The sequence below is a fragment of the Moschus berezovskii genome, chromosome 19 (assembly GCF_049115385.1).
Source record: "Moschus berezovskii isolate FMDL1 chromosome 19, NW_MosBer_1.0, whole genome shotgun sequence".
In the NCBI taxonomy this organism is placed as follows: domain Eukaryota; kingdom Metazoa; phylum Chordata; class Mammalia; order Artiodactyla; family Moschidae; genus Moschus; species Moschus berezovskii.
The window spans coordinates 17,262,184-17,281,562 of record NC_142478.1 but is presented as its reverse complement, the minus strand read 5'-3'; the positions used below and the strand labels follow the sequence as shown (position 1 = coordinate 17,281,562).

The following is a 19,379-nucleotide window of genomic DNA, read 5'->3' as shown; positions in this document are numbered from 1 at the left end:
AGATAAATAACCTGGAGAAGAGGATTGAGAAGATGGAAGAAAGGTTTAATAAGGACTTAGAGGAAATAAAAAAGAGTCAATATACAATGAATAATGCAATAGATGAGATCAGAAACACTCTGGAGGGAACAAACAGTAGAATAACAGAGGCAGAAGACAGGATCAGCGAGCTAGAAGATAGAATTATAGAAATAAATGAAACAGAGAGGAAAAAAGAAAAACAAATTAAAAGAAATGAGGACAATATTAGAGACATATGGGACAATATTAAACACCCCAACATTCGAATCATAGGAGTCCCAGAAGAAGAAGACAAAAAGAAAGACCATGAGAGAATACTTGAGGAGATAATAGTTGAAAACTTCCCTAAAATGGGGAAAGAAATAATCACCCAAGTCCAAGAAACCCAGAGAGTTCCCAACAGGACAAACCCAAGGTGAAATACTCCAAGACTCATATTAATCAAATTAACAAAGATCAAACACAAAGAACAAATATTAAAAGCAGCAAGGGAAAAGCAGCAAATAAAATACAAGGGGATTCCCATAAGGATAACAGCTGATATTTCAACAGAAACTCTTCAGGCCAGGAGGAAATGGCAAGACATACTTAAAGTGATGAAAGAAAATAACCTACAGCCCAGATTACTGTACCCAGCGAGGATCTCATTCAAATATGAAGGAGAAATCAAAAGCTTTACAGATAAGCAAAAGCTGAGAGAATTCAGCATCACCAAACCAGCTCTCCAACAAATGCTAAAGGATCTTCTCTAGACAGGAAACACAGAAAGGGTGTATAAACTCGAACCCAAAGCAATAAAGAAAATGGCAACGGGATCATACTTATCAATAATTACCTTAAACGTAAATGGGTTGAATGCCCCAACCAAAAGACAAAGGCTGGCTGAATGAATACAGAAACAAGAACCCCATATATGTTGTCTACAAGAGACCCACCTCAAAACGAGGGACACATACAGACTGAAAGTGAAGGGCTGGAAAAAGATATTCCACGCAAATAGAGACCAAAAGAAAGCAGGAGTAGCAATAATCATATCAGATAAAATAGACTTTAAAACAAAGGCTGTGAAAAGAGACAAAGAAGGAAACTACATAATGATCAAAGGATCAATCCAAGAAGAAGATATAACAATTATAAATATTTATGCACCCAACATAGGAGCACCGCAATATGTAAGACAATTACTAACAAGTATGAAAGGGGAAATTAACAACAATGCAATAATAGTGGGAGATTTTAATACCCCACTTACATCTATGGATAGATCAACTAAACAGAAAATTAACAAGAAAACACAAACTTTAAATGATACAATAGCCCAGTTAGACCTAATAGATATCTATAGAACATTTCACCCCAAAACAATGAATTTCACCTTTTTCTCAAGCGCACATGGAACCTTTTCCAGGATAGATCACATCCTGGGCCATAAATCTAGCCTTGGTAAATTCAAAAAAATTGAAATCATTCCAAGCATCTTTTATGACCACAATGCAGTAAGATTAGATCTCAATTACGGGAGAAAAACCATGAAAAATGCCAACATATGGAGGCTGAACAACACGCTGCTGAATAATGAACAAATCATAGAAGAAATCAAAAGAGAAATCAAAATATGCATAGAAATGAATGAAAATGAAAACACAATAACCCAAAACCTCTGGGACACTGTAAAAGCAGTGCTAAGGGGGAAGTTCATAGCAATACAGGCACACCTCAAGAAACAAGAAAAAAGTCAACTAAATAACCTAACTCTACATCTAAAGAAACTAGAAAAGGAAGAAATGAAGAACCCCAGGGTTAGTAGAAGGAAAGAAATCATAAAAATTAGGGCAGAGATAAATGCAAAAGAAACAAAAGAGACCCTAGCAAAAATCAACAAAGCCAAAAGCTGGTTCTTTGAGAAGGTAAATAAAATTGACAAACCACTAGCCAGACTCATCAAGAAACAAAGGGAGAAGAACCAAATCAATAAAATTAGAAATGAAAATGGAGAGATCACAACCGACAACACAGAAATACAAAGGATTATTAGAGAATACTATCAGCAATTATATGGCAATAAAATGAATAACTTGGAAGAAATGGACAAATTCCTAGAAAAGTACACCTTTCCAAAACCGAACCAGGAAGAAATAGAAAATCTGAACAGACCCATCAAGAGCACGGAACTAGAGGCTGTAATCAGAAATTTTCCAGCAAACAAAAGCCCAGGTCTAGATAGCTTCACAGCTGAATTCTACCAAAAATTGAGAGAAGAGCTAACACCTATTCTACTCAAACTCTTCGAGAAAATTGCTGAGGAAGGGAAACTTCCAAACTCATTCTATGAGGCCACCATCACCCTAATCCCAAAACCTGGTAAAGATCCCACAAAAAAAGAAAACTACAGGCCAATATCACTGATGAACATAGATGCAAAAATCCTTAACAAAATTCTAGCAATCAGAATCCAACAACACATTAAGAAGATCATACATCATGACCAAGTGGGCTTTATCCCAGGAATGCAAGGATTCTTCAAGTATCCGCAAATCAATCAACATAATACACCACATTAACAAACTGAAACATAAAAATCATATGATTATCTCAATAGATGCAGAGAAAGCCTTCAACAAAATTCAACATCCATTTATGATAAAAACCCTCCAGAAAGTAGGAATAGAAGGGATATATCTCAACATAATAAAAGCTATATATGACAAACCCACAGCAAACATTATCCTCAATGGTGAAAAACTGAAAGCATTTCCCCTAAAGTCAGGAACAAGATAAGGGTGCCCACTCGGAGTCACCACTACTATTCAACATAGTTCTGGAAGTTTTGGCTACAGCATCAGAGCAGAAAAAGACATAAAAGGAATACAAATTGGAAAAGAAGTAAAACTTTCACTGTTTGCTGCTGACATGATCCTCTACACAGAAAACCCTAAAGACTCTACCACAAAACTACTAGAGCTCATCAATGAATACAGTAAAGTTGCAGGATATAAAATATAAACACAGAAATCCCTTGCATTCCTATACACTAATAATGAGAAAATAGAAAAAGAAATTAAGGAAACTATTCCATTCACTGTTGCAACAAAAAGAATTAAATACTTAGGAATATATCTACCTAAGGAAACAAAAGACTTGTACATAGAAAACTATAAAACACTACTGAAAGTAATCAAAGAGGACACTAATAGATGGAGAAATATACCGTGTTCGTGGAATGGAAGAATAAATATTGTAAAAATGAGTATACTACCCAAAGTAATTTATACATTCAATGCAATCCCTATCAAGGTACCAACGATATTTTTCACAGAACTAGAACAAATAATCTCACAATTTGTATGGAAATACAAAAAACCTCAAATAGCCAAAGCAATCTTGAGGAAGAAAAATGGAACTGGGGGAATCAACCTGCCGGACTTCAGGCTCTATTACAAAGCCACAGTCATCAAGACAGTATGGTACTGGCATAAAGACAGAAATATAGATCAATGGAACAAAATAGAAAGCCCAGAGATAAATCCACGCAGCTATGGACACCTTATCTTTGACTAAGGAGGCAAGAATATAACATGGAGAAAAGACAGTCTCTTTAACAAGTGGTGCTGGGAAAACTGGTCAGCCACTTGTAAAAGAATGAAACTAGAACACTTCCTAATACCATACACCAAAATAAACTCAAAATGGATTAGAGAGCTAAATGTAAGACCGGAAACTATAAAACTCCTAGAGGAGAACGTAGGCAAAACACTCTCTGACATAAATCACAGCAGGATCCTCCAAGACCCACCTCCCAGAATATTGGAAATAAAAGCAAAAATCAACAAATGGGACCTAATTAAAATCAAAAGCTTCTGCACAGCAAAGGAAACTATAAGCAAGGTGAAAAGACAGCCTTCAGAATGGCAGAAAATAATAGCAAATGAAGCAACTGATAAAGGATTAATCTCCAAAATATACAAGCAGCTCCTGCAGCTCAATTCCAGAAAAATAAATGACCCATTCAAAAAATGGGCCAAAGAACTAAACAGACATTTCTCCAAAGATGACATACAAATGGCTAACAAACACATGAAAAAATGCTCAACATCCCTCATAATCAGAGAAATGCAAATCAAAACCACAATGAGATACCATTTCACACCAGTCAGAATGGCTGCTATCCAAAAGTCTACATGCAATAAATGCTGGAGAGGGTGTGGAGAAAAGGGAACCCTCTTACACTGTTGGTGGGAATGCAAACTAATACAGCCACTATGGAGAACAGTGTGGAAAAACTGGAAATAGAACTGCCATATGATCCACCAATCACACTCCTGGGCATACACACCGAGGAAACCGGAATTGAAAGAGACACATGTACTCCAATGTTCATTGCAGCACTGTTTATAATAGCCAGGACATGGAAGCAACCTAGATGTCCATCGGCAGACGAATGGATAAGAAAGCTTTGGTACATATACACAATGGAGTATTACTCAGCCTTTGAAAAGAATGCATTTGAACCAGTTCTAATGAGGTGGATGAAACTAGAGCCTATTATACAGAGTGAAGTAAGCCAGAAAGAAAAACACCAATACAGTATACTAACGCATATATATGGAATTTAGAAAGATGCAAATGATAACCCTGTATACGAGACAGCAAAAGAGACACAGATGTATAGAACAGTCTTTGGGACTCTGTGGGAGAGGGTGAGGGTGGGATGGTTTGGGAGAATGGCATTGAAACATGTATATTATCATATGTGAAACGAATCGCCAGTTCAGGGTCGATGCATGTTACAGGATGCTCGGGGCTGGTATGCGGGGATGACCCAGAGGGAGGATAAGGGGAGGAGGGAGGTGGGAGGGGGGTTCGGGAGGGGGAACTCATGTACGCTCGGGGCGGATTCATGTCAATGTATGGCAAAACCAACCAATATAATACTGTAAAATAATTAGCCTCCAATAAAAATAAAAATTAAAATAAATAAATAAATAGCATTTGTTATTTCCATAGGTAAACAATTACCCGAAACACTGACTGTTCCCTGCTGTAATGAAAAGCTGAATTGAAATTTTTTTAAAAAAAGCTATAGTTCTTTTAGTTGTAGTAACCATGACTCAATTCTACTGTATTCGTATGGAAGATGTTCTCTGAATTTTGCCAACCAAGTATGTCATTATCTTTTTCAGATTTAGATCATCAGCCAAGAGGGAAGACAACTAAATTTGTCATCTGTGCCCGAAGACAAGGGGATGACTTTGTCTCCAACTTTTAAAGTGCAAACAAGAGGAGTCATCTTTCACTCAAGTCCTTACAAAATCTCTCATATTAGAGCAGACACTCTCAATGACTTTACTTTTAATAAGAAAATATTATTTAGAGAAGATACAGTGACATGGAGTACTGTTAATCAATCACAGATTTGAATGATTATCAAAGTCATCTAACAAAAATATTTTAAAAAGAAAAAGGGCAAAGGAACTCTGTAGATTTACTATCAATCGTGTTATAGCCCTGACATTGCAGTTTTGTGAGCTCTCTAAAGCAAGCATTTTATAAAAGAATATATACATATATAAATGGCTATGGTATGGAGATCACAAAGAAAGATAAAAATAGAGGGTGAATGAGAACTCAATTGCATCACTCTTTTGCGACTAGGTACTTAATGACCTATGATTATAATTCCAAATTACTAGCATTATAATCACACACACAAATGTTGTGTCTGAACTACCTTAAACAGGAGGTTATAGCAAAGGTGATATGCTTTGAAATGCTGTCATACAGAGTAAAAGTATCTTTAGTGATGAAAAACATCATTCATGGCTGAAAATTCATAGGTGGAATTTGAAAAATCTGTCCCAGGAAATGTCAATGTAGGGCAAAACCAACCAATATAATATTGTAAAATAAAAAAAAATTAATTAAAAAAAAAGGAAATAGAATAAAAAAGCAAATGTTTTGGCATTCAGTTCAGTTCTGTTCAGTTGAGTCGCTCAGTCGTGACCGACTCTTTGCGACCCCATGAATCATTAGTAAATATATAATGTTATTTTAAAGATTTTTCATATGCAAATTAAACTAGATACTATAATTAGACATTTGACTATTTCATCCACATCCATCAAAATATATTAAACCAAGCTAGAAGCCTTGGAGGATGTTTCATGGAAAACAGGCAGATTGGTATTTGGGGACTTTTTTTATAGGCAAATGCAAAAAAAAAAAATTCTGCTAGAGTAACTCAGTGACTTCTCTGTGTCCAGTGGAAAAAGATGGAGTTTCATGCAGTTTTGTTTTTCTTTTGAGTTTAGTTGAAGCAGTAGAGTTAAACCCTCCTGGAGCTATTTACACCAGCACTTAAAATTAAAAACTGAGTCCTCACCCTTAGCAGTTTCATAATAAGGCTGGCACTTCCGACGATAATTCCAATGATAGCAGCAATCACCGCAAAAATAATGACTACCATTACTGTAGGAGAAAAACAGAGGAGCAAATTACAAAAGTGTGAAATAAATGACTACACAGCATTTGTAAAATAAAGCAGGGAAAATCAGGGTAATATCACTTTGTCTTTTTAAAGGGGAAAGTGATAGTCCACAAATAGTGTTGAGAAGGTAGCTCCAAACTGGCAGCACAGGGTCTGAAACGAATCTGGACTAAGAAAGGAAGGATCTGTATTTATTCTGGATGTACCCCTGGTAGGTTAGAAAGCTGAAGATATATAACTTAAAATAAAAATGATGATCAGATTATATACTGTTTCTAAAATGTTTAAGGTAATTGGAAATGCCTATTGTGATTTTGAAAAGAGCATATTTTATATGCTTTTACAATTTGTGTGACTGAAATCAGTAACACTCTTGATTTTAAAATTAGCTAGTGGTTACCAGTGGGGAGAGGGAAGAGGGAAAGGCAATATGGGGATAGGAGAGTAAGAGGTACAAGCTGTCACGTATAAAATGAGCTGCAAGGATATATTATTGTACAGGGCTTCCCTGCTGGCTCAGACAGTAAAGAATCCGCCTATAGTGCAGGGGACCTGGGTTTGACTGCTGAGTTGGGAAGATCCCCTGTAGAAGGGAATGGCACCCCACTCCAGTATTCTGGCCTGAAGAATCCCATGGACAGAGGAACCAGGTGGGCTACAGTCCATGGTGTCATAAAGAGTTGGACACAAATGAACATCTAAGTACAGCACATATATTATACAGCACATAGGGGATATTCCCATATTTTATAACAACTATAAATGGAGTATAACTTTTAAAAGTTGTGAATCACTATATTCTACAACTAGAACAATTGATAATGTACAGCAACTATACTTCAATTAAGTTTTTTAAAGCAAAATCAGAAAGAAAATAAACCTAAAATTAAAACTGATGCTTCTAGTTCCAAGGCATTTAAAACTCCCAAAACAAAATTTCACATGGAATGATCATCATTCCTTGTCTAATATTAACATACCTGACTGTGAGAAATCATGTTGATGTTCTGTGTCTTGTCCTAAAAAGATAATATTTCAAAATAAGGTCAGAAAAAATACAGCATGGTTAAAAAATACCCCTTTGGAATGGACTGTCTGGTGGGTTTTTGTTATTGCTTAACAGTGTTTAAAGAACTATATAGTTCAACTTTCAACAGTAAGCAAGTAAAATGTATGAGGTAATACGTCAGTCTTAACATTAATAATCCCAATATCTACTTTCAGCTACCCAAGAAGTTTCCACTCATCTGGAATTAGTAGACCACCTCATGACAATATGACAAACTATTGGAAGAATCATCTGTGAACTGCCACAAGAAGCGGTGCATTTTTAAAAAATGTAAAAATGGTGATCAGAAATTGACATATTGACCTGTTATCCCACATGAACAGCAGTGCAATCCTCAAAAAGAGCTGGACATGACTGAATGTGAATTCAGTTATATTGCTATCCATTTTCCACAATCAGAATCCAAACCCTTATTTGCCCCAGCTGAGTTTTTGCCAGAAATCTCACTGGATTCCCTTCTGCAAACGTTCTTAATATAGTTCCTTAAATGGTACGGACCTAACAGAAGTGGTAAGGGGTGGAGAGGAGATACCCCAAGTCCAAGGTCGGGAGCAGCCGTGAAGAGATACCCCAATTTCAAGGTAAGAGAAATGCAAGTAAGATGGTAGGTGTTGAGAGAGGCCATCAGAAGGCAGACAGACTGAAACCACAATCACAGAAAATTAGCCAAACTGATCACATGGACCACAGCCTTGTCTAACTCAGTGAAACTAGGCCATGCCTGTGGGGCCACCCAAGACAGACGGGTCATGGTGGAGAGGTCTGACAGAATGTGGTCCACTGGAGAAGGGAATGGCAAACCACTTCAGTATACTTGCCTTGAGAACCCCATGAACAGTATGAAAAGGCAAAATGATAGGATACTGAATGAGGAACTCCCCAGGTCGGTAGTTGCCCAGTATGCTGCTGGAGATCAGTGGAGAAATAACTCCAGAAAGAATGAAGGGATGGAGCCAAAGCAAAAACAACACCCAACTGTGGATGTGACTGGTGATAGAAGCACGGTCCGATGCTGTAAACAGCAATATTGCATAGGAACCTGGAATGTTAGGTCCATGAATCAAGGCAAACTGGAAATGGTCAAGTAGGAGATGGCAAGAGTGAATGTAGACATTCTAGGAATCAGCGAACTAAAATGGACTGAAATGGGTGAATTTAACTCACATGACCATTATATCTACTACTGTGGGCAGGAATCCCTTAGAAGAAATGGAGTAGACATCATGGTCAACAAAAGATTCTGAAATGCAGTACTTGGATGCAATCTCAAAAATGACAGAATTATCTCTGTTCGTTTCCAAGGCAATCCATTCAATATCACAGTAACTGGTCTATACCCCGACCAGTAATGCTGAAGAAGCCAAAGTTGAATGGTTCTTTGAAGACCTACAAGACCTTCTAGAACTAACACCCAAAAGAGATGTCGTTTTCATTATAGGGGACTGGAATGCAAAAGTAGGAAGTCAGGAAACACCTGGAATAACAGGCAAATTTGGCCTTGGAGTACAAAATGAAACAGGACAAAGGCTAATAGAGTTTTGCCAAGAGAACGCACTGGTCATAGAAAACACCCTCTTCCAACAACACAAGAGAAGACTCTACACATGGACATCACCCGATGGCCAACACCAAAATCAGATTGATTGTATTCTTTGCAGCCAAAGATGGAGAAGCTCTATGCAGTCAGCAAAAACAAGACCAGGAGCTGACTGTGGCTCAGATCATGAACTCCTTATTGCCAAATTCAGACTTAAATCGAAGAAAGTAGGGAAAGTCACTGGACCATTCATGTATGACCTAAATCAAATCCCTTATGACTATACAGTGGAAGTGACAAATAGATTTAAGGGACTAGATCTGATAGAGTACCTGATGAACTATGGACAGAGGTTCGTGACACCGTAGAGGAGACAGGAATCAAGACCATCCCCAGGAAAAAGAAATGCAAAAAAGCAAAATGGCTGTCTGAGGAGGAATTACAAATAGCTGTGAAAAGAACAGAAGCGAAAAGCAAATGAGAGAAGGAAAGATATACCCATTTGAATGCAGAGTCCAAAGAATATCAAGGAAAGATAAGAGAGCCTTCCTCAGCATTCAATGCAAAGAAATAGAGGAAAACAATAAAATGGGAAAGACTAGAGATCTCTTCAAGAAAATTTGATATACCAAGGGAACATTTCATGCAAAGATGAGCTTAATAAAGGACAGAAATGGCATGGACCTGACAAAAGCAGAAGATATTAAGAAGAGGTGGCAAGAATACACAGAAGAACTGTACAACAAAGATCTTCATGACCCAGTTAATCATAATGGTGTGATCACTCACCTAGAGTCAGACATCCTGGAATGCGAAGTGCAGTGGGTCTTAGGAAGCATCACTACAGACAAAGCAAGTGAGGGTGATGGAATTCCAGTTGAGTTATTTCAAATCCTGAAAGATAACACTATAAAAGTGCTACACTCAATATGTCAGCAAATTTGGAAAAGTCAGCAGTGGCCATAGGACTGGAAAAGGTCAGTTTTTATTCCAATCCGAAAGAAAGAAAATGCCAAAGAATGCTCAAACTACTGCACAATTACACTCATCTCACACGCTGGTAAAGTAATGCTCAAAATTCTCCAAGCTAGGCTTCAGTAGTACGTGAACCATGAAATTCCAGATGTTCAAGCTGGTTTTAGTAAAGGCAGAGGAACCAGAGATCAAATTGCCAACATCCGCTGGATCATTGAAAAAGCAAGGGAGTTCCAGAAAAACATCTCTTTTTGCTTTATTGACTATGCCAAAGCCTTTGACTGTGTGGATCACAACAAACTGTGGAAAATTCTTCAGGAGATGGGAATACCAGATCACCTGACCTGCCTCTTGAGAAACCTATATGCAGGTCAGGAAGCAACAGTTAGAACTGGACATGGAACAACAGACTGGTTCCAAAAAGGAAAAAGAGTACGTCAAGGTGGTATATCGTCACCCTGCTTATTTAGTTTATATGCAGAGTACATCATTAGAAACAGTGGGCTGGATGAAGTACAAGCTGGAATTAAGATTTCCAGGAGAAATATCAATAACCTCAGATATGCAGATGACAGCACCCGTATGGCAGAAAGTGAAGAAGAACTAAAGAGCCTCTTGATGAAAGTGAAAGAGGAGAGTGAAAAAGTTGGCTTAAAGCTCAGCATTCAGAAAACCAAGATCATGGCATCCCATCCTGTCACTTCATGAAAAATAGATGGGGAAACAGTGGCAGACTTTATTTTGGGGGTTCCAAAATCACTGCAGATGGTGACTGCAGACATGAAATTAAAAGATGCTTACTCCTTGGAAGAAAAGTTATGACCAAACTAGACAGCATATTAAAAAGCAGATACATTACTTTGCCAATGAAGATCTGTCTAGTCAAGGCTATGGTTTTTCCAGTAGTCATGTATGTATGTGAGAGCTGGACTATAAAGAAAGCTGATGCCATTTTATGAGAATAATTGATGCTTTTGAACTGTGGTGTTGGAGAAGACTCTTGAGAGTCCTTTGGACTGCAAGGAGATCCAAACAGTCCATCCTAAAAGAGATCAGTCCTGGGTGTTAATTGGAAGGACTGATGTTGAACTCCAATTCTTTGGCTACCTGATGTGAAGAACTGATGGATTTGAAAAGACCCTGATGCTGGGAAAGATTGATGGCAGGAGGAGAAGGGGAAAACAGTGGATAAGATGGTTGGATGTCATCACCAACTCAATGGACATGAGTGAGTAAACTCCAGGAGTTGGTGATGGACAAGGAGGCCTTGCGTGCAGCAGTCCATGATTTCACAGAGTCTGACATGACTGAGCTACTGAACTGAACTGAATGCTCTGCTAGCGTTAATCCCCCCCTTATCAGTCCACAATAATATTTTTCTCCTGTCCCCCGATGCCATTTTATGTCATTTCTTGAATTTACTACAAATAACATATTGCACTACATAACATGACCTCGTCAAAGACTTGATTGTATTTGGTCGTTCTCTAGCAGTTCATTATTTATAGGATTCATGGCATGTGTGCTATGTGTGTCTGCAGCTGACCCATGACTGTTTTCTGGTTTGACACTATTCGTGTTGGCTTTACACTGAAATCACTTTGAAAAGTAGATTATTTAACTGGACCCAGAAGTTAGTAATTGGTTCCAGGCACTTAGCCTAATTTTCCTCTCGGTCTCTGTCCTTCTGAAAACCCATTGCTTCCCTTTTTCTCAGCGTTTCCAGTAGCTAAAGATCCAGTAGCTATGCTAAGTCTTCTTTGAGGCTTTACTTTAAATCCAGAGGACCCCGCCAAAATCCCACCTACAAAAGACCTTCTTCTTTTCTGTTTTCAGCCTGCTCTTTCAAAGTCAACTTCTCCGTAGAAGAAGAATCAGAGAGAGTGAATGCCACCTGATCATCCTTATCTCAGGACCCAGACGGCTTATACTTTATTGGGCACGTGTGAGGTATTGGGCTCTCACTCAAGCAAGTTTACACACATTTTCTTATGTAATCCTTAGAGAAACACTGTGAGATAGGTATAATGAGTCCCATTTTAAAATTAAGATGACGGAGACCCTTTGGAGAACTCAGGGTTCAGTGTACTCAGGGTCATCACCTGGGACAGGGCCAAGTTCAGGGCTGAGTCCAGCCCGGTTTGACCATAAGCCCCCCTCTCACCACTGCACCACTGGATCCCTCTTACCTGGCCTACCATTTCATGGTCACGCTCATCATTTATGTGTTTTGCTAGAATGCTTTAATTTCTCTAATCTACAGTATTATTCCTGTGCAACATTCCAGAAGCGAGAATTCCTGTGGAGGAGAGAGACTTTGTCTATTTTGCTTCCATTTCTCGGTCTTTGTCAGTTTCCCTGCAGTAGTCAGTCCCATTAAGTAGAGCTGCATCATAACAGTGACTCCAGAGAAAAACTGTTTTAAAACAGGAACAAACCTCCTGGTGATGCATCAGAAACGTCCCTATGATTGAATGACTTTGTAGTACTAGCAATGGCACTGGTCGAAGAAGGCACAGCTGTGCAAAAGAGAAGTGGAGAAAGGGATTAAGGCTGAGGTAATGAGTGGACCAAAGAGCACATCACAAAAGACAGATTCATCCCACATCTCTCCAGTGGCAGCTCCAGGATTTTCACGTGGCAGGGCCTTACAGGTAAAGAAGGTGAGCCTTGATTTTCCCATCTGTAAAAAGTTAATACCAACTTCAAAATGTCATTGAGAGGACTGTTAGTTTAATATATAATTTGTGTGCCTTCACATACACACATCAGTTAGTAGAGTGTGTAGTTAGTCGCTCAGTCATATCCGACTCTTTGTGACTCGTGGACTGCAGTCCATGAGATTTTTCAGGCAAGAATATTTGAGTGAGTTGCCATTTCCTTCTCCAGGGGATCTTCTAAACCCAGGGTCTGAATTGCATCTCCTGCATTGCAGGTGGATTCTTGACCACTTAGCCACCTGTGAAGCCCCACCTGATTCATCACATATATATAATCAATTGTCACACAAATTAGGTATATGATGTGACAAATAACTAGTATCTCTAAGGTATCCTTCATCATTCAGATGCAAAGGTATAAAATATAATGTAAGAACAAGGGCTTTTTTCAGTTGAAATACAGTTGATTTTCTATAATTCAAAAATAATTAAGTTATACATACACACAAATACACACACATATATATGCAATTTTCAGGTCCTTTTCCATTAAAGTTATTACTAAATATTGAATATAGTTTCCTGTGCTATACAATAGGTCCTTGTTGTTTATGTATTTTACATACAGTAGTGTGCATCTGTTAAGAACAAGTGTTTTTAAACAATAACTAGATCATAGGAATGTTGAGGTTCAGCAACTACTGAGATTAAAATTATGGAAAGAAAGATTTTCATTAGGAATCAATGAAAGTATGTAAAAATAAAAAAGAATAGCTAATGAACAAAAATGATCTGTCTCTCTTAGTTAAAATGTTACATCTTCCTTTACAGCTTTCAGTTCAGTGCAATTCATTCACATTTAGGGCACACAATTATAACCCCTGTGGATACCAATGAGCTTTTCTGAAACAAGCTTCCCTGGGCTCCTAGATCCCAGCTCTGGTGCATCTTGAATCTCTTCCACACTAGAACAGGGCTCTGTACATAGTGGGTATTCAGTGAAATACTAGCAGTTGTAAATGTGTGGGCAATTTCCTTGCTTCTTTAAAAAGGTCTTCTCATTTTCTTGAGATATAATTGACATAGAGCAACGAATTGTTTGACCAGGTTCTGACGGAGAGACAGGTAGGTGAGTGTCTGGATCGCACCTAAAATGAATGTAATGATGAATGAAAGAAGCCACATGCAAAGGGGCATGCACAGAATGAGTGTAAGAACAGTGGAAACCTGCCTCCACAGCAGACTGACACAGTACTTTTGATGTTTCAATAACAAGCACGCAACTTTACAACTAGAAGAAAAAAAATCCCAAAGTGAAAAACAAAAAAATAAAGCCACACCAAATATAAAGTTCTTAAGTCACTTCAGTTGTGTCCGACTGTTTTGGACCCCATGGACTGTAGCCCACCGGGCTCCTCCGTCCATGGGATTCTTCAGGCAAGAATACTGGAATGGCTTGCCATTTCCTCCTCCAGGGGATCTTCCTGACCCAGGAATCGAACCTGCATCTCTTGTCTCTTGCATTGGCAGGCGAGTTCTTTGCCACTAGCGCCATCTGGGTAGCTAAAAGTTTAACTGAAGCCATCTAGAGTTTTGACTGAGTGCAAAGATCGCACTACTCCAGGCTTTCTGCGTCTGAGTCAGGAGTTTCAGTGGTTAGTCAAGTAGGTATGCTCAGTCTATGGCACGGTGTCCCCTCCTCTTTATGAACACCTACAAGACTCTTACGGCAGAAAGTGAAGAGGAACTCAAAGGCCTCTCGATGAAAGTGAAAGAGGAGACTGAAAAGGTTGGCTTGAAGCTCAACGTTCAGAAAACGAAGATCATGGCATCTGGTCCCATCACTTCATGGGAAATAGATGGGGAAACAGTGGAAACAGTGTCAGACTTTATTTTTTGGGGCTCCAAAATCACTGCAGATGGTGATTGCAGCCATGAAATAAAAAGACGCTTACTCCTTGGAAGGAAAGTTATGACCAACCTAGATAGCATATTAAAAAGCAGAGACATTACTTTGCCAACCAAGGTCCGTCTAGTCAAGGCTATGGTTTTTCCCGTGGTCATGTATGGCTGTGAGAGTTGGACTGTGAAGAAAGCTGATCGCCGAAGAATTGATGCTTTTGAACTGTGGTGTTGGAGAAGACTCTTGAGAGTCCCTTGGACTGCAAGGAGATCCAACCAGTCCATTCTAAAGGAGATCAGTCCTGGGTGTTCATTGGAAGGACTGATGCTGAAGCTGAAACTTCAATACTTTGGCCACCTCATGCGGGGAGTTGACTCACTGGAAAAGACTCTGATGCTGGGAAGGATTGGGGGCGGGAGGAGATGGGGACGACAGAGAATGAGATGGCTAGATGGCATCACCGACTCAATGGACATGAGTTTGAGTGAACTCGGGTGTTGGTGATGGACAGGGAGGCCTGGCGTGCTGTGATTCAGGGGGTCGCAAAGAGTCGGACACGGCTAAGCGACTGAACTGAACTCAACAAGACCCTGCATGCCCCAGCCCCTGTCTGCCTCCCCATCAGTGTTTGCAACTTCACCCTCCTCTTGGGCTCGAGGCATCTGGACATCTCTTGGTTCCTCAAATGCAGCATACTCTGCTCCATGTCCACACCCTTGTACCTAGTCTTCTCTTAGCCTGAAATATCCTCCTATGGTCCCTTTCTTAGCTATCCACTTTTCAGGTCCCAGTTCAAGGCCATTTTTATTGAGAGGTCTTCTCTGACCTCCCCTACCTGGGTTTAGGCTAAAAACTCCACAAGATCCCAGTGCTTGGCATAGTATGTTAAAGCCAAATGAAATCTTATGATTGACTGTTTAGAATCCAGGTGTGTTTCACAGGCCTTGATGATGTGGATGTAAAAAAATTGCTTGCCATAGGAGTGAACAAAGGATGCTGCAGACACCATGCTTTCAGCCATTGCTGCCACCCCAGACTGTAGACCCTAAGGGGATTCAGGAGGCAGAAAAGCAGGCTATTGGTTCTAGATGGTTAAGGTGTATATCAAAGGAATGATTGTAGTAAGCCCGGACTCTTGCATCTTCCCATAGAGGGAAAAGTGCTAAATTTATTAACTTGCGATGTCTGGCTTTCTTTAATTAAAAGTAATATTTTGACATTCTGACTACTTGACTTCTGTTGTAAAACTCATATAAATCCTCCCTTACTTCTTCGATGCAGTCCCTCAGAGCTATCTGAGAGGCCTTTTCTGGGCTTAAGTCCTCAGAAATTCCGCCAAATAAAACATAATTCTCAACTTTAAGGTTGTGCATTCTTTTTCAGCCAACAATGGTTCCTGGGCCCCTTGGACACTTACTCACTTGTTTGTTCATTTGCACAAAGGTTTTGGCATGTCTCTTTTGTACTAGGGATACAATGAAATAATAAATAATTCATGGTTTTTCCATCAAGGACATCCCAGCTTAGGAAAGAGAGACAAAATTTTAATTTAAGTGTAATTAAGTATTTTAGGGGGATGGTGAAGTGGTAGCACAGGAAACAATGGTCAGTTCTATTCGAAAAAGGAGGAAATGGAAAGACCTTATGGAGGGGTTCTCTGAACTCACCTTGAAAGTGGTCTAGGGTTTCACCCGACCGACTTTGTGGACATTTAGATACAGAGTCAGTGGTGTCAGCGATACCCCAGCACTCACGACATCCTGGTGGGCTGGGGGAACCACAAAAATCTATGTGGCTGCACCATAGGGTGTGAGAAGCAGAGAAGGCAGTGATGTGCCAGGTGTTGTGGACCACGGCATGAAATTTCCACTGCCTAAGGCAGCTGGAAAGACGATGAAGTGTTTGAACCAGACTTTCATCTGGGGATGATCACTGTCTCTGGCACAAAGGAGGATGTAGGAAAAAGAAAAAACAAGCCAATAAACCATGCCCTGAGCTCTTCATAAGAGGATCCCATCTTGTGTTCAGTAGTGGTCAAGATAAGTCGTTTTGCAAATAGTCCGCTCCTCCTTACAGAGGGTCCTTTTCACTTGTCAGCACAGCCTTTGGTAGAGAAGGCCTGTAGACTAAGACCTTAAAGGGACAGAAAATTACAGCAAGTTGTAAAAAGAATATGTCAAAGAGCCAATGGTAAGATCTCACACCTCTAAAAACTGGCACTTTCAAGTTTCTAATTTTAAGCAAAGTCAGAGAGGAGGAACATGGTGTTTGCCAGGGATAATCAGTTTGTGAAACATTTTTGCTACCCAAATAAGAAAATGCTTAGGGAGCGAGAGCTCCTTAAAATCAATTTGAACTTTAGCAGAACAATTTTAACACTCTAGCCTGAACCTCTTGGGGGCTGGATTCCAGGAAGCATCTCTTTCCTGCTTTTTTTCCCCCTCTTCTGCTCTAGGCCCTTCCCTTTCTGTTACTTGTTGTCGAGTCGCTCAGTTGCATCTCTGTGTGTCTCTCCGTGCTCAGACTCTGTGAGACCCCATGGACGGCAGCACTCCAGGCTTCCCTGTCCTTCACTGTCTCCCGGAGCTTGCTCAAACTCATGTTCATTGAGTCAGTGACGCCACCCGACCATCTCATCCTCTGCTGCCCCCTTCTTCTGCCTTCTATCTTTCACAGCATTAGGGTCTTTTCCAGTTTGCCTTGTTCATTTACTAAATGTCAATATAAATTTTGTCCTAATTAATTCAGAATATACTTTTACATTTTACCTTCAAGTCCCTTGGAACACTTAATCTCACTTGCTTACTTTATAGATAATAAATTTGAAAATTAAATGATTGGCTCAGTTTAACAAAGTAGGTAAGGAACAAAATTGAGACCTAATTCTGCTGTTTTCCAATAATATTCCAGCTTCCCAGATCTCCACCTGGTTGAGATCCTGTCAGCAAGATTTCTTCGCTGTTTTAGCATATTAACTGGTGAACACTGGGGTGCACTGTACGTGCAAAAATGACAACTAAATTCCTTGAGATTCCCAGATACCCTAAGCGCTAGAATTGATATAATAATCACATAGTCTTCATTTTGATGATTTGTTCACACCAATTTGTTGTATTACTTCCATTATATCTCTTAGACTTCCGTGTCCTCTTGTTATAGCCTTTAAGAAAAATTGTTTTTGCTCTAGCAATATTGGCCTGAGGGTCTTTTCCTTAATCCTTTTATTTCTTTTTCAGGAACATATCCAGACTATACCTGTAAAATTCCACCTCTCTCTCCAAGAGAAACACTTTTACCTTGAGGCATAATGGAAGATGTGTCCAGTATCAGACTGCCTAAGGAACACGTGGGTCTTGGACCAATGCAGCACATTTCCTTAGCTTCACTGGGCCCTGAAAACTTACTCTGAAGTCCTTACCCTCTGCCTACTTGGACTGAGTCACTGGCTGAAACTTGAAGGATAGGTAGAGTTTTAGGTGGAAGTGTGAGGTCGAATTAAGGTGAAGAAATGACCTTAAAAAGGGCTAAAATATAAAGAAAGAGAATACAGTGTGCATTTATGTGGACGTTAGAGGGCAGCCAGTAGGCAAAGATTGGCAAACCTCTCAGACTGACACGAGTTTCATGTTCAGTGGCAAATTAGTGTAAATTGGAATAAAAGGGTAGGTTTAGCAAGGCCTCAAACTCCTAGTTTAAAAATTTTTTTCATAGTGCCCAAGTACTAACATGACATTTGCACAAAGTATGTATTTGTTACTTGGACTGAATCACTTAATTGTAGGTTTCAGAGGCAGGAATGAATGAATGAATGTACCACCCGGAATATTAAATGTTCCAAATCTGTGTGGCGGTATCAGCTCATACTTGCATAACATCTGAACTGTTCCAGAATAGTCATCTCTTTTGTCTTGTACTGTCATGCCTCTGACCTCACAGTTGTTCAGAAAAACTCTACCATCCTGGGCTGTCTGGGTATTGTGGGAGGGAGCACTACAGGCCCGCGGTTCCCAGTGTGCGGGAGAGGTGGGTTGACTTGTGGGCTAGAGACATAATTAGGCATGGAGATCTAGTCTCCCAGCCCTCTGTGCTACCCTCTAACCACTGGGCACACAGCTCTCCCAAACAACTGACTTTCTAACATGGAATGTCATTCGAGAGAATATAAAACGCAATGTTGGACCACCACCCTGCAGTTTTGCTCTCTGCCCAAATTTCCAGCTTCTGAGCTCCTGTCATGATGTGATAAAGTCATCTCATGCAGTTATTGGTTTTAGCTTGGTTCCCTCCCGCCTTGCAATTGACAGAAGTCTTATCTGAGCAAAGCAGACTCTTACAAGGATATACCCCACCTATGAAAGGCCTTCAAAATTTCCAAGTCAGAAAGTGACATTTTCTAAGTGTTAGAGTTTTCTGGCACTGGGATGACCTTGAAAACTGATCGGTGATGTGTTTGGTGAAAGTTCTGAACAGCTTATTTGTGGTAAAACTGGGAAAAGCTCACATTTGCTGGCTTCCAACTCAATGTCTTTTCTTCCAGACCTTATTATTTTTTTACAGAATGGACAGGGCTCTTCCTTATTCCAAAAGATATTTGGAAAAAGCTATTGCCATGAAGCAACGTTTTAAAAGAAATACTCAGTTTTGCCCTTGAAGCAAAGGATTGACAACATCAATCTGAGCAAGGTATGATAATATAGTTAGATGTCCCTTTTGTCTGCTGTTGTTCACTT

The 19,379-nt window shown here is 39.6% G+C and overlaps 1 protein-coding gene across 2 annotated transcripts in view; it reads right to left on the bottom strand.

Annotated features, from left to right (window-relative positions):
- GYPA (glycophorin A (MNS blood group)) overlaps nucleotides 1–19,379 on the bottom strand; it is a 41,508-nt gene that overhangs the window by 8,468 nt on the left and 13,661 nt on the right. The window contains exons 3-5 of one of the 2 annotated variants that reach the window (XM_088827823.1): nucleotides 12,525–12,605; nucleotides 7,486–7,524; nucleotides 6,401–6,486 (exon numbers count right to left, since the gene is read on the bottom strand). In XM_088827823.1, coding sequence (XP_088683949.1) covers nucleotides 6,401–6,486; nucleotides 7,486–7,524; nucleotides 12,525–12,605 — 206 coding nt within the window. The remainder of the gene's footprint in view (nucleotides 1–6,400; nucleotides 6,487–7,485; nucleotides 7,525–12,524; nucleotides 12,606–19,379) is intronic. The other variant, XM_088827824.1, reaches the window with a different exon arrangement.